At 50.0% G+C, this 13,970-nt stretch overlaps 1 protein-coding gene across 3 annotated transcripts in view; it reads left to right on the top strand.

The window, feature by feature from the left end:
- Positions 1-13,970, top strand: part of VWA3A (von Willebrand factor A domain containing 3A) — a 43,950-nt gene that overhangs the window by 15,770 nt on the left and 14,210 nt on the right. For all 3 annotated transcript variants that reach the window (XM_088801163.1, XM_088801164.1, XM_074322722.2), the window contains exons 8-20: positions 289-395; positions 2,382-2,507; positions 2,791-2,899; positions 3,135-3,200; positions 4,387-4,512; positions 6,127-6,262; positions 6,369-6,472; positions 7,197-7,277; positions 7,713-7,807; positions 9,226-9,345; positions 11,045-11,119; positions 11,270-11,414; positions 11,825-12,020. In XM_088801163.1, coding sequence (XP_088657289.1) covers positions 289-395; positions 2,382-2,507; positions 2,791-2,899; positions 3,135-3,200; positions 4,387-4,512; positions 6,127-6,262; positions 6,369-6,472; positions 7,197-7,277; positions 7,713-7,807; positions 9,226-9,345; positions 11,045-11,119; positions 11,270-11,414; positions 11,825-12,020 — 1,486 coding nt within the window. The remainder of the gene's footprint in view (positions 1-288; positions 396-2,381; positions 2,508-2,790; positions 2,900-3,134; positions 3,201-4,386; positions 4,513-6,126; positions 6,263-6,368; positions 6,473-7,196; positions 7,278-7,712; positions 7,808-9,225; positions 9,346-11,044; positions 11,120-11,269; positions 11,415-11,824; positions 12,021-13,970) is intronic.

The raw sequence follows: 13,970 nt of genomic DNA, 5'->3' as shown, positions 1-13,970 counted from the left end.
TCTGCAGTCAGTGGGGGCGAGGGCACGCCATCACCCGGGTCCACCTACCAGTCTGCAGGCTGAAGGCCCACGTCCGCCCCCACCACACGCAGGACCGTGGGGCACACCCCCACTGGGCGGGAAGCACATCCCACACCCCTCAGTTGGGGGCCACTAAGCTGAGCCTCAGGCTACCCCGTTTCAGCACAGCTGACACCCCAGCCTAGAGGGGCGAGCACGCATGAGAGGCTAAGCCAGGCTCCACCTGGCCCCGGTGCTGGGAGCCAGTGCTGTCCTTGTGTCCCCCAGAAACTCATTGACGAGCAGCTGAGCCACAAGGAGAAGCTGTATGTCCTGTCCTTCGGCACCACACCCAGCGCCCTCTGGCCGGACCCCATGGGTGTCAGCACCTCCACGTGAGTGACTGCCAGGCCATGGCCAGGATGTCTGTCTGTCCGTTTTCCTCCCCAAGTGTGAGTGCCTGTCACATGATTAACAGGCACATCCCAGAGCCCATCAGATGAGTGCAGAGACAATTCGCAGAAGCAGAAACACCGGGAGCCAATGACTTTTGGAAAAATGGTCACCCTCACAAGCAATCCACTGAATGAAAAGACATGACAACCCCGAGGCACCATTTTTATCCAGCAAACTAGCAAAGGCCATGTTATTATTATGAAAATCAGGCATGCTCATCGGCAGAATTCAAACAGCGTGAAAGGAGCAAAACAAACGAGGCCCCTCTCCCCTCCCAGGAACCCCCTTCCACACGTGCGTCTGTGTTGAGCCTCTTGTATTGAAACCAACAGGACGCAGCACACTCTGCCCTCACCTTGGCTTTGCCCCTGGCCGTGGGTATCATTCTCTCAGTACATACAGGTCCTCCTCATCCTTTGTAATGGCTCCATCGTGGGGAGTTTGGGTGTGTTTGGGGGTGCCGGGGGGAGAAGGAAGATGTGTAAGAGTTTCTGCTTCTTACGCCAGTAAATAGAAATTTCTTTCCCAGGAAGAGAACATCCCTGATCACCCACCACGTGTTAGGTGCCACGCTAGGCACTGCGCATGGACTGTCGTATTTACTGTGTGTAGCCAGCACGTGGAAGGGGTTTTTAACCCCCATTTGCAGATGGGGAAACTGGGGCTCAGGTTAGGAAATGTCCCCAACACAATGGAGCCAGCCTTCGTTCCCAAAGCCTGGAGCAGAGTGCAGGGAAAACCGTGAGCTCGGCCCTGGGGGGATTGAGGTCCCCTTGCCCATCACTAGCTGTAAAGGGGACCCCATCCAGGTGGAGAAGTGCTCCAGCAGTGCTGGCTCCGAATCCTGGCTGTGACATTGGATCGGTGACCTGGACCAGTCCTTCAGCTCGCTCACTAGCGGAATGAGGCTGAGGATACCTACACCTCACTGAGCTGTGAAGGCGAAATAAAAATAAGTATGTGGCATGTGGCAGGTACTCAGGGAAAGAGCATTTTTCACTGTGACTTCCACCATAGTTACAACCCCGATCTCCAAGATGTCTGACCTTGAAGTGACTTTGAGATCATCTAGCCAAGAGTTCCTCAACGTCAGTCCATCCTGACTTCCCTTGTGATTTTTGTCATTTCTCTGCCACGTGTACTATTATTGATTCTTCTTCATATCAACCCTGTTTATTGTTGAGGGAAACTATCAATACCATAATGGAGAGGCCCTCATCACTTGCCTTAATTAGAAAGTAGCCAAAAAATAAATACCATGAAAACAAATGAAACAGTGACGCTATATTCCAGCTTGAAACCTATTGGCTAGAGAAGGCACTAGGCCTGCATTTGATCTCTTTGTTTAAAAGGGAGACTCTTAAAAACGAAAGACAGACTTCTAGCAGCAAGCTGAGTTTTATCTGTTTTGATCAGACTGAAAGAGAACTGGGAAGAGCAGAGCTGTCTCACTAGAACCATGTGACATATTTAACCAGGAAAACACTGTGTTGAGCCCTTTTCGCTGTTCACCAGTAGTGTGTCTCCCAGTCCGCCTGGGTTGTAGCCCCGCAGCCGCGTGCCTTCTCTTAGCGCCCTCTTAGAGTTAGGGGATTTACTCTGTGCTTCAGCTGGGGGCTGCCTCCCAGAAGAGTTCTGGGGGTGGGGGGAAAGGTTCGGGGGGCAGTATGAGGGAGGAGAAGGGACTCAGGCTGAGTTGCCAGAAGCTCAGTCCCTAGAGTCAGACCTGGTTTGAAATCACAGTCTTGCCAGTCGCTTCCAGTATTATGTTGGCAAGTCCTAACTCTGAGCCTCAGTGTTCTCATCTATAAAATGGGAATAAGGCACCCACCTCAAAGAACTATCGTTAGGCTCCAGTGAGCTCGCATTTGTCCTGGGCCTGATGCCCAGGAAGGGTGCTGTTGTCTGCATTGCTGTCTCCCCAGCCTCCAGGAGCTCACGCTCTGGGTTAAGAATCTGAAGCCCGATGGAGGCAGCAATCTGCTACAAGCCCTGAGGAAAATCTTCGCACTCAAGGGGCTGAATTCTCTGGTCATCCTCCTGGGAAGCTGGTAGGTCTCCTTTCACACATGCACAGCAAACAACGTAAAGGGGGCCAGAGAACCAAACCATTGTTGGAAGAAAGCTCATCAGTGTGGCTCTTCACATACGCTTCATGGAGGGACAGTGTTCCCAGGCTGTCTCTCTGTAGGTGTGGGGGCAGGGCCACCAGCGTTGGCCCTCTGCCTGCATCCTACACAGGTGCCATAGACACAGGGGTCAGCGAGACTCAGTAGCTGTTCCCTGGGAGTGACCATTTTGCTCTGCCCGCTCTCTTCTTCCATCTTCTCCCAGCCCAGACCAGCCTGCTGACATCCTGTCCAACTATATCCAACAGGCCACCATGGGCACGGGCCTCCTTCCCCACATCATCACCTACAAATGCGCCGGCCAAGTGCCCCCGGTGAGTACCTGAGATTCCCCCAGGGTCCCCTTGGATTGGCCAGAGCGAGCCTGTGAGGCTGCCTGCGTGGACAGGCCCCACGCGGTGGACCAGAACACCCCTGTCCTTGCACCCAGTTCTCCCTTTGGTAGGAGGGAGGCGGTGGGCAGCCGGGAGGTCCCATCAGGGAGAAAGCTTGTTAGAGTCCTGGCGTTACCCGGGGGAGGGCTGACTGACCGTGTCTCCATCCCCACAGGCTGTCCTGAGGAACCTTGCCGAAGCTGTCGGCGGCTGCTACCACTGCTACAGCCCGGAAGCGGGGGTAAGCCCACGGCCCTCCGGTCCCTTCCCCGCCTGCCTGGTTGTGCCCCGGGGACGGGGCCCAGGACAGGTCATGCTATGCGCTTGCTTCCCACCCCTCCCCCAAGCTCAGTGGGTTCACACAGGTCTAATTAGGTTAAAATGAACATGTGGGAAGGACAGGGCCATGAAGTCCTAAGAGATCCTTTGGTCGGCGTGTATGATGAGAGGATCACACGCCTCTGAGCCTACAGACCTTTTCCAGCCTCGCAGGTGGAGCCCTGCGTCTCTCTCCAGTTGCCATCCACGCGCCCCCCCCACCCCCGCTCCCACCAAAGCTCCGAGTCCGAATGAGTTGCCTCAGTTCTGTCTCCTGCAGGGGACCCGCCACAACCAGTTCTGAAGGAGCAGCGAGTTCCGTGCCAACCCCCCAGTTAGCGTCCTTTTCCTGGTTAATAACCACGTCCCGCACCCCGTGTCCACAGTGGAGGTGACAACACACGAACGTGTGGATGCCCACGTGGCAGACTGAGAACCCAGCCATCTGTTCAGCGAGCAGGCTGGTCTTGCCTGCTAACCCTGAATAGCCACGAGTCAATGAATATTTGCCTCTCACACGTTCGTGTCACAAAGTCTAGCATTTTACACGAGGGAGCCGCGGTCAGGCACCGTCTTCCTAGGGCAACACCCCCTCTCATGTACCTCATTTCCCAGGCCGTTTGTAGGGGTCACAGACTACAAGGGTAGGAAGTGCAGTAAATGAATGAAACTGGCCAGTTTAAGAAATATTTCATCTTAAAACCTGTGGCCCTCTTGGCCTCTCTGTTGTTTTTCACTCTTGATGGAGATATGGGTAAAACAAATTTCATTACAGTCTTTAATATAAGCAAAACAACAGTGCGAGGTGACAGAAAATTACAACTGACTCTGATGGGGGACAACAGAGAGTGGTGGGGGCATCCTGTAGGGTGTAGTTCCTTCACGTTTTTGGTTAGACAACCCATCAGTGGTTTAAAAACACTGCAGCCAGTGCTGGTCAAATGCAACACAGCACATCTGTGCCGCCATGCACCCCAGTTCCTAACGTCTGGTTTAAAGCGTCTGCCACTCAGCTTTAGGAACTGACGTGGCTGTTTGCCTTTCCCTGGCTTGGCGGCAGCCGGGAGCTAAGTGCCTTCTGGAGGACTGATTGCTCCCACTGTCTGCAGATCTATACCAGTCGGGATGTGGACCAGCTCCTGGCTGAAATCCAAAAGGCCCAGAACCTCATGGGCCACGTGCAAGCCCTGCGCCACAGCGCCCCGTGCCCGGAGCTCAGCGGCCTGATGAAGGAGGTAGGTCGTGTGAGCGAAGCTTCTGGGACCTTCTCCTGGAGGCACTCAGCTACACTCACTCCATTCTCCCTTGTCACCTTTCACTCAGAGGGCAGGGCTGCAGAGCCCCTACTCCTGAAAGTGAAACAAGGCAAAGCCCTGCCCTCCGCTGTACCCCATCTCTCAGAGTTGGGTGGGCTGGACCGGCCTCCCATTGTGCCAGAAGGTCCTGGTAGACTTTCTACCTGAAAACTGTATTTCGGAGAAAGGCCGGCAGGCTCCTCCCACCTCCTCCACACGCGCCCTTCCCTCCTGCCCAGTTTGGAGAATGATGAAAACGTCAGCCACACAGAGCAGGCTGTCTAGGAGGTGGCTTTCCCCGCTGAGCCCCTCATTCAGGGCAAACGCCCCTACTTGTGAGGATTAACTTAACACTGGCAGCATAGCTTGGCCCACTTACGGACACAAGCACCATAAAAGCTACGTGCTGTGTAGGCCACACAGAAAACTTAGCTGTGGACAGAAGAAAACTGGGGCTGCATTTGTGAAAGAAACACGGCGCATAGACTGGTGTCTTCAACTTTAGTTCAGCTCTTCTACTGATTCTACGTAATCACTGTGACGATTAGTGTTGTGATAGTTTTCATTTGCTCTGTGCTCAGTATTGCCGCAGGCACAATGCTTCATTCTCTAAGTATCTTATTTTGTCTGCAACAACAGTCTGCGGTAGGTGTATTATTAACCCCATTTTACAGATGAGCAAACTGAAGTTGAGCGGTTAAATAGTTTGCCTGAGATCACAGCGATAGAAATCAATTGGGTCTGAATTGAACCCAGGTCTGTCTGAGGCCAAAACCTGAGGCCAGGAGTTTCCCTAAGTGAGAGGCATATGCTACTTGTGGTTTGCAAGGTGACTGTATGGTGATGTACACATTAACAGTTTTTAAAATGTTATGTTTAAAATGAGCTCATATGGTAATGATAGATCTTTCCAAAGTTACAATTTTTAAAGTAAAATTTTTTAAACTAAATCAGTTGAATATTAAAAAGCTTTAATGTTACGTGTTTTCTGAGAAAAATATATTAAGTAAATAACTGGTCCTCAGATACAGCAAAATTCATGAAGGGGGTGCTCAGATGTCTGAATTTTGGGAATTGCTGTTCTGTTTTACTGCTACACGAGCTGTGTGATTTAACCTGTCAGAACCTCAGGGTTTCAGTTTATAAATGTGGGCTGGGAGGGGCTGGGCTAGAGGAGCCTCCGGAAATGATTTGGTGCGGGAGTTACTTTTGAGTTCCCCAAAGCCTTGTGTTTTGAGCCTGGGAGGGGCCACGTGTCACCTTGGAGTCCAAGGTGCTGGTCTTACTGGTCAGGGTGGGGAAGAGGCCAGGAAGGTGGGCAAATGAAAGCGGAAGCGAGTTCCTGGGGACATCTCCCTCTTCCCCTGGAAACTCTAGAAATCTCCAGAGAAAGGGATGGGAATGATGGAAAAGGAAGGCAAAACTGCCTTTAATATACCAGGTAATGTTTTAAGATTATTACAGCATTCCCCCGTGGGGGAACTGGGTAGGTGCGGGAGACTGAGGCGTTTGCAGCTCTAAAATATGTAATGAGGATTTTTCACTTTCATTTAGATTTCCACAGAGATTGCCAAAGGACCACCCACAAGTCTCTTGCCTAAACTGCCAAAGCATGAAGCTCCCCTCACAATTGAGTTCCCAAACCTGGAGAAAACTTCTGCTGAATGGCTCAAGGTTAATGGCCTAAGAGGTAAACCCCCAAAGAGGGCAGGACTCAGGACTCAGGTCACTGGCAAAAGGCATGAACCCCCTGGGGCTCCATGAGTGGTGCCTCAAACCCCACTTGGTTTTTACAGCCAAGAAGCTCAGCCTTTATCAGTTTCTGGCCCCCAACGCATTCCCTCCCGTGGAGGAATTTGTGCCTATCCTCCAGAAAACGGTCTCATCAACTATCCACAAGGTAACGCAGACTCCAGGTTCTCTCCCCTTGCAGGGGAGCTCCTTGGCGGCATTTCCCTTCTTAATGTTCAGGAGATAAGAGTCGTAGGCAGAGCCTGGGGGCCTGGGGTGGGCTGCAGGCTTCGTGCCCATCTGACAGTGCAGCTTGGGAGACGAGGCAGGAGGGAGGAAATTGAGTGCCACAGTCACGTCCACCAGGAAGGCCTCCTCCACCCCACTTAGAACACGCTCTCTCTGTGTCCTCACTGTACCTGTACAGACTTCAGCTGTAGGGTGACTCCGGGGATAGAGGGAGCCTTAGGGACATGGATATGACCATTTGGTGGAGATGAAAGAACACTATGAACAAATTTGATTTTCAGAGTCCATGAAGGCCGTCTGGGTTCCCAAACCTAAGCCCTGTGGCCAGTATGTTTTAAAGCCTCTGACTCTGCTTTATGTAAACCTCCAGCGGTATCTCGTAATGAGGACTCCAGTGTTCAGAAGAGCCTCCCCAAATGGCTGCCTGACGTGCGTCAGGCGTGGCTCATTGAGGGGACCATTGTCCTGAGCGCCCTCTGCCACCAGCTCCTGACAAGGCAGTGACCTGGTGGGGGGAGGTGTGGTCAGAGCCCAGTTCCCTCTCGCACATCGGACTCTGAGAGCCCAGCGCCCAAATGAAACTTAAAATCCTTCCCCACATGTGCTTCTGTTCACCGCTCCCCCTCCTGGCCACCCGAGTGCAGAAGGCAATGGTACAATTTCAATGGCATGATGGGACAGTGAAGAATATTCACGTGGACCCGCCCTTCCTCTATGAGTACCAGGTCAGTGATGGGTCTGACTGGTCAGAATGTGGGGTACAGGAAGGGGGAATGGGAGGAAGGTACCAGGGAATGTGGAGACGGCAAGCCATTGGCGGCACTGTCATAAAGAGACTGTGGTCCCACCCACAGGCACCTCTGGAGCTTTTTCCACCCCTGCCCCAGACAGGGACCTGGATGCCTTAGCAAAAGCCTCTGATGCTTTGCCACGAGACCTACCTCCTCCCCCATATGGGGCAGTGGAATACTTTGCTCTTCCCTTCCTGCTGTTGGGGCAGACTCCCCCATGGTTTAATGGGAGGTATATACTGCCTGGATGCCCATGGTCTTGACACGCTACTCCCAGAAGCCAACTCGGGTTATACCCCTGCCCTCACAGACCCCTAATCCACCCCTCTCTGTGCTGTTTCTCGCTCTGTGGGGCCCATGGGTTTGCAGAAACAGCTGGGCAGAGCTCTGCGGACGTATGAGAGACGGGTTGAGTGGCTCTCCTTGGCCAGCAGAAGAATCTGGGGCACCGTCTGCGAAAAAAGGTACCTCCCCCAAGCAGTGTTCTTGCCCCTCTTGGGTTTGGTGTATGACACGGCACTCAGCCAACTCCTGGATGCCCTGCTGGGAGCATGAGAAGCCGTCGCTTAGATTAAGGCAACGGCAGTCATTCAGCAGAACCCCTGCGAGACAAAGTCACCACCATCATCATCAACACCAGTAATACTGCCGTCGTGTTACTCAGGATTCTTTCAGTTAAGAAGCAACAGAAACTAAATGCAAAGTGGCTTCAACGAAACAGGGATGTCTGGTTAAGGTAACGGACAATTCCAGAATGGACTGGATAGCTGTCGTGAGGCCTGGCTCGATCCAGAGGCTGGTGCATGTCAGCTGTCCTTCAGCCCCATCTCTCAGCTCTGCTTTCTTCACTGTTGGCTCTGTTTTCAGGCAGGCTTTCCCCTCCAGGTGGCCAGGTAATCACCTGAGGCTCCCAGCTGACTTTCAAGCCGTTTGGCACTCCCAGAGCTTGGGGCCTGGGCCCATCCCTGAGCTCCTCAGCCTCGCCAATATAGCCCGATGCTCTGCTTGCTGAGGGGCAGATGCCCACTTTCAGGGTCAGCTCCACCGAAAACAAGTGGACTGAGAGAGGCAGAGGTGTTTTCCTAAGGAAAATTGGGGTACTGCTGCCAGAGGAGGTCGTGGATGCTGAGTAGGAGAAACAGTGGGTATCCATTATAGCCGTTGGTTTCACTCCATACCTTATTTGGTGTGTTACCCGTATAAAGTAGTATACTTTTTTATACTATGCACCTGTTTTATCCTTCATTCCTAACGCAACCCTAGGAGGACTCTTACTAGAAATAGTTGATAGTTACATATACCAAGGACCAGAGAGGTCTTGTGACTTGCCTATGGCCATCCAGGAAGTAGAACTTAAACCACGGCCTGCTGACTGAATCCAGTGGATTTTCTTCTGCTATCCAGAGTTGTCTCAAAATGAGACTGGAGGGAGGAGGGGGCAATATAAGATTTGAATGGGACCAGAGACCTTAAAACAGAGGAAACAAAAAAGATGCAAACGTTTCCCCAGTAATAGGAGTGATTCCGCATCTAACTTGCTTACCTTGTTTCTGTTTTTCCTTTAAAGACCCAAACCTGTAATAATATTGAATGCCAGTGCTTCAAAACAGGGATGTGTATGAAAATCATTACACGCAGCCCCTGCCCCTTAAACGAGACTTCATTGTATGTTCCGACCTCCTGGGAGAGAGGGTTCCACGACCCCCTTACTCTACAGTTGTAAACCCACCTCTGTTGACCTCAAACCACAGAGAAGATTTTGGCCAGCTGTGAATCTGGCATGTAAAGTTCCCCTGGAAAAAACTTTAAATAGTAAAATGGAACAAAATGAACACTATCTGAGAGATTCGGTTCTCCTCTTAAAGCTTGTGTTTCTTTTTAGGGTGGTTATACTGCTCGATATCTCTGCGACCAATTCCATGTACATTATTCATATCCAGCACTCCCTGCGGCTGCTGCTGGAGGAGCAACTGTCCAACAAGGACGCTTTCAACGTCATCGCGTACGCTCTGGGTTCCCCGTGGGGGGAGGGGAGGTGCCGCCACCGCTGGGCGAGGCTTCAGCGGGTAGCTGGACGCCAGATGTTAGCAGCACCCAGCATCCTAGGATGGCCGTCAGCTTATCTGATTCCAATGATCTTGTTTGGAGCATTGAATAATTAAACGGTCGCAGGACAGTCCCACTGGGGCGAAGGTGATAAGTGGCCCCAAAACACACTGCCTGATCAGCCAGGATAAAGTAACTCCGCCCACTGCCCCATTTGGCTTCCAAGCTGATAAACACGAGAGAGAAAAAGAAGGGCCCCTGCGAAAGCCCCAGTCTTAGCTCCCAGCTCAGGTCTAGCAAAGCAAGGCACAATATGTCATGTAGGATTCCAATTCTAAGTTTTAATTTTATGTGTGGCTATATCTAATTAAATTGTATAGGTTTTTTTATAGATTACATATATTTATATGTAACAATATACTATATTTAAATTATATATTTTATACAGGAGTAATTATAGACATTTAAATATTTTTTATATAATATATTTACATATTTTAACTATATATAACTATATATTTAAATTATATATAATTATTTAAATTATATATTGTACATAGTTTAAGTATGCATCGTTCCATATAATGTAACTATGTATACTTTTGTGCATATTTATTAATTGCATACCATTTTAGCTAATTAGGGAAGAAAGAGAAAAGGAAACCACTTGAACTATACATTTTTACACAACTCCACATCTAATAGGGAGAGTTCTAAACCTATTAAGTCAGCAGTTAATATTATATCTTATTCTGTACCAGAGCCTAATCTTTTCCTGATAAAATCTATAAAAATAAATGCTTAGAGAAACATTTTAGGCAGTGTTTTTCCATTCATCCATCTATCCATTCATTCTCTCGACAAACTTACTGAAAGTCCACCCTGTACCAGTCACTGTACTAGGCATTCGGGATACAGAAGTTAAAGCACAAAATCTGTCCTCAAGGAACTTACAGCCTAATAGTGCGAGGCAGGTACGTTAAGAAATACGTGTTTTCTGTACAAATAGGTGGAAGGCAGGAGACGGGGCTTTGAAGGATCAAAGGCAGGGTCAATCCATTCCACCTGGGCAGAGGGGTCAGGAAATCTTTGTGGAGGAATCGACAGGTTAGCTGAGTCATGCCGATGGGTAGGTGTTTGCCTAGCACCTGGGAGTGATGGGACCGCGGGGAGGAAGGGCGTTCCAGGTGCAGAGACACGTTATGAGCAGAGGTACCGAGATGTGAGGTACTACAGAACTTTGGGGGACCCTTGGGTCCGTATGGAGATGGGGTGAGAGGGAGATACAGTGCCAGCTGAAGCAGGTCTCAGAAGACATTGGCCATGATGAAGTCAGGAACTCAGGTGGAGGGATAAACCCAGAACCAAAGAGGGGTCACCTTTCCTTTGAGAAACGAGGTAAGTCCTCTTCTCGAGGATTTAAATCCTGTCACATAGGAAAGATGAGATGATGCATTTAAAACAAACTGTAGACCGAGGGAAAAATGTGTTGTAAGCATCAGACGGTGCTAGGGGAGGTTAAAAAGGGAGAAATGACTCCCTTGCGGGGTGGGGAGGTTCACGGGCAATACCCAAGAGCCTGGGGAGCTCCAAGCTGGGGCACAGGCTGGACCCGTCTCCTCCTGAAGAAAAAGCCCTCTCTTCTTCCCTCCCAGGTTTGGAGGCACCATTGAAAGCTGGCGGCCTGAGATGGTTCCTGTGAGCCAGGACAACTTACAGAGCGCCTGGCGGTAGGTGACGGGCAGAGACTGCACCTGCTGGGTCAGGGCGGCCTGGGTGGTCCCTGCCCTCCGGCAGACGTGGGCATGAATCGGAAAGCGGCCCCCTCCAGCCCTGCCTCTCCCTTTCGCCCCCTCAGCATGACCTTCCCTTCCTCCCAGGTGGGCCCTGAGCCTGCGCTGTTGGGGCAGCAGAAACATCCTCAGCGCCCTGCGCAAGGCTGTGGAAGTGGACTTCAAGGACAAAGACAGACACCAGTCGCAGGGCATCTACCTCTTCACCGGGGGCGTCTCTGACCAGGACATGGTGGGTAGACTGCCTCCAGGGTGTCCCCCTCCTTCCCTTAGGTGGATCCTAGCAACTGTTTCTCCAGTGTGAGTTTCCAACCTGGGCTTTATGTGGAGGACAATCACGGGGCGGGGGGTGGGTGGTAAATGTTTAAATGCAGATCCTGGTTCTAAGAGTCTGGCCTGGGGCCTGAGAGTCTGCAGTCCTGACAGGTTCCCAGGGGATACTGATGGTTGTAACCAGGGTGTAACACTTGGGGTCACCAGCTTCGTAGCCATACCCTCTTAAGATAGAGAAATTGAGATCCAGCTCGTGAGTGTTTCTATCCTCAGTGCCGAGTTCTAGACCGGGCACACAGTAGGCCCTCAGGAAAGCTGGTCAGGCTGCTGCCTTGAGACCAGCAGCTTCAGGAGCCCTCCCCCCCACAGCCCGTGCTCAGCGCCTACATGGCCGAGGCCTGTGGGGGCTGTGACCTCCAGCTGAACGTGTGTCTCTTCTACGTGGGTGAGCCCCAGATGGACGCCACACCCCCTGCCTGCTACGCCAGCCGCACCGACACAGCCACTGCCTACCGGGAGGTGACCCGGGCTGTGGGTGGCCGCTTCCACTGGTTTGGAGACACAGGTGCGTGAGTGGTGGTGGTTCCTCCTCCTCTTTCTTTCCACTTGTCTTCGGTACCAACATAGCTCCCTGTGCCATAGACGTATTCCAGAAAAGTGGCATGTTCTCGTACTCAGTACATGTTCACTGCAGGGGGACAGTGGTGACGCCTGTACAGCAATGTGAATGTCCTTAAAGACACTGAACCGTACACGTAAAAATGGTTAAAACGGTACATTTTTGTTATGTATATTTGACCACAGTTTTTTAAGTAAAAAAAGAAAAGTGAAAACTACTGTAAAATGCTCGAGAACGTCAGAGCTGGCGGGACCGTAAGGTCCCTTAGCTGAGTATGTCCCAAGAGGGGGAATGTTTGTAACAGGTGGTTGGCAAGACAGTTGTACACGGAACTCAGAGCAACAGATTTTTTTTATTGTGATAGTTGTAGGGGAATGAGTTAATGCCACCCCAGAACGTGCCACTTGGGCATAAGAATTATTTTGAGCTGAAGACAATTGAGAAACATCAGAAGCCAAAAATCTCTCTGCACCCACCTCCCAATTGCCTAAGAGCAGAACATAAATTTACATTTGTAAAGGGGCCTCCCTCTCTCCTGTGCCAAGAAGAGGAGAACGGCTCTTAGACTCTTAATCACCGGAGATAAATCTAGACTCTCATCAGCCCAGAAGGCACCAAGAGGGATCCACAGAACAAACCTTACCAGAACAAGCCTTGTCTTCCATCAATTCCCCCCACACATTTACCTCCCACAGTTCCCTGCCTCTAAAAGCCCAACCCCTTTCCTTTGTCTTGTCACTTCTTCTTTTTTTTTTTTTTAACATTTTTTTATTAGTTTCAGGTGCACAAAACAATGTAATAGTTAGATATTTATCATTTATGTCCCTCTCCTAGTGACAACCCTCTCCCCCTATCCACTACCCCTCTGACATCACACACAGCCATTACATTTCCACTGTCTCTATTCCTAATGCTGTACTCCACTTCTTGTAAATATATATATATATATATATATATATATATATATAAAATTGTAGTTGACATTCATTATTGTTCAGCTTCAGCGTCAGGTGTACAATGCAGTTATCAGGCATCTACATCATCCCTGAGGTGGTCTCCCTAATGAGACAAGTGTCCATCGGATACCCTACAAAATCTTTACAACATTATCGATTACATTCCCCAAATTGACTTTCGTATCCCCATGGCAATCTTGTGGTTACCAGACTGCTCGTGTACGAATGTACTGTTCTTAGGCTGTGTAAGCCCCAGTTCCACTCCTCACTGAGTTTCTCCTCAGGTATGCCTACAGCCCTCATTCAGAAACTGTTTTTCCCTTGTTCATCTGTCTTTTGTCAGTTTAACTTCCAAGGCTGCAGCCAGAGAATCTAGAAGGGAAGGAAAGATTTTTCCTCCCTTAAACTGTAGTTATAGTCTCATTTTAACATTTCATTTAAAAAAATGCTGGTTTTCCATTGTCGGCAGTGACATAACTTTTTTAAAGATGCACTTTTTGAAGATGTTAACTGGACTTTTTATGGTGATCATTTCCCAATACAGTTGACCCTTGAATAAGGCAGGGATTAGGGGCGCCCAACCCCCACACCTGTGTAGTCGAAAATCCACATATAACTCTTTTTATTTAAAGGAAAAATTTTTAAAAACTTTTATTTATTTTAAGTGTATTTTTCCAGGACCCATCAACTCCAAGTCGAGGAGTTGTTTCAATCTAGTTGTGGAGGGCGCAGCTCACATTGGCCCACGTGGGGATCGAACCAGCAACCTTGTTAAGAGCACCACGCTCTAACCAACTAAGCTAACCGGCCACCCCCCACATACAACTTTTGACTCCCCCAAAATTTAGCTACTAATAGGCTACTGTTGATAGAAGCCTTACTGATAACATATATATAATACATATTTTGTAAGTTGTATGTGTTATATACTATATTCTTA

The sequence above is a fragment of the Rhinolophus sinicus genome, chromosome 10, assembly GCF_057876585.1.
Source record: "Rhinolophus sinicus isolate RSI-liver-muscle chromosome 10, RSI-T2T, whole genome shotgun sequence".
NCBI classification, from domain to species: domain Eukaryota; kingdom Metazoa; phylum Chordata; class Mammalia; order Chiroptera; family Rhinolophidae; genus Rhinolophus; species Rhinolophus sinicus.
The sequence above is the reverse complement of the archived record's forward strand: the minus strand, read 5'-3'. Positions and strand labels throughout refer to the sequence as shown.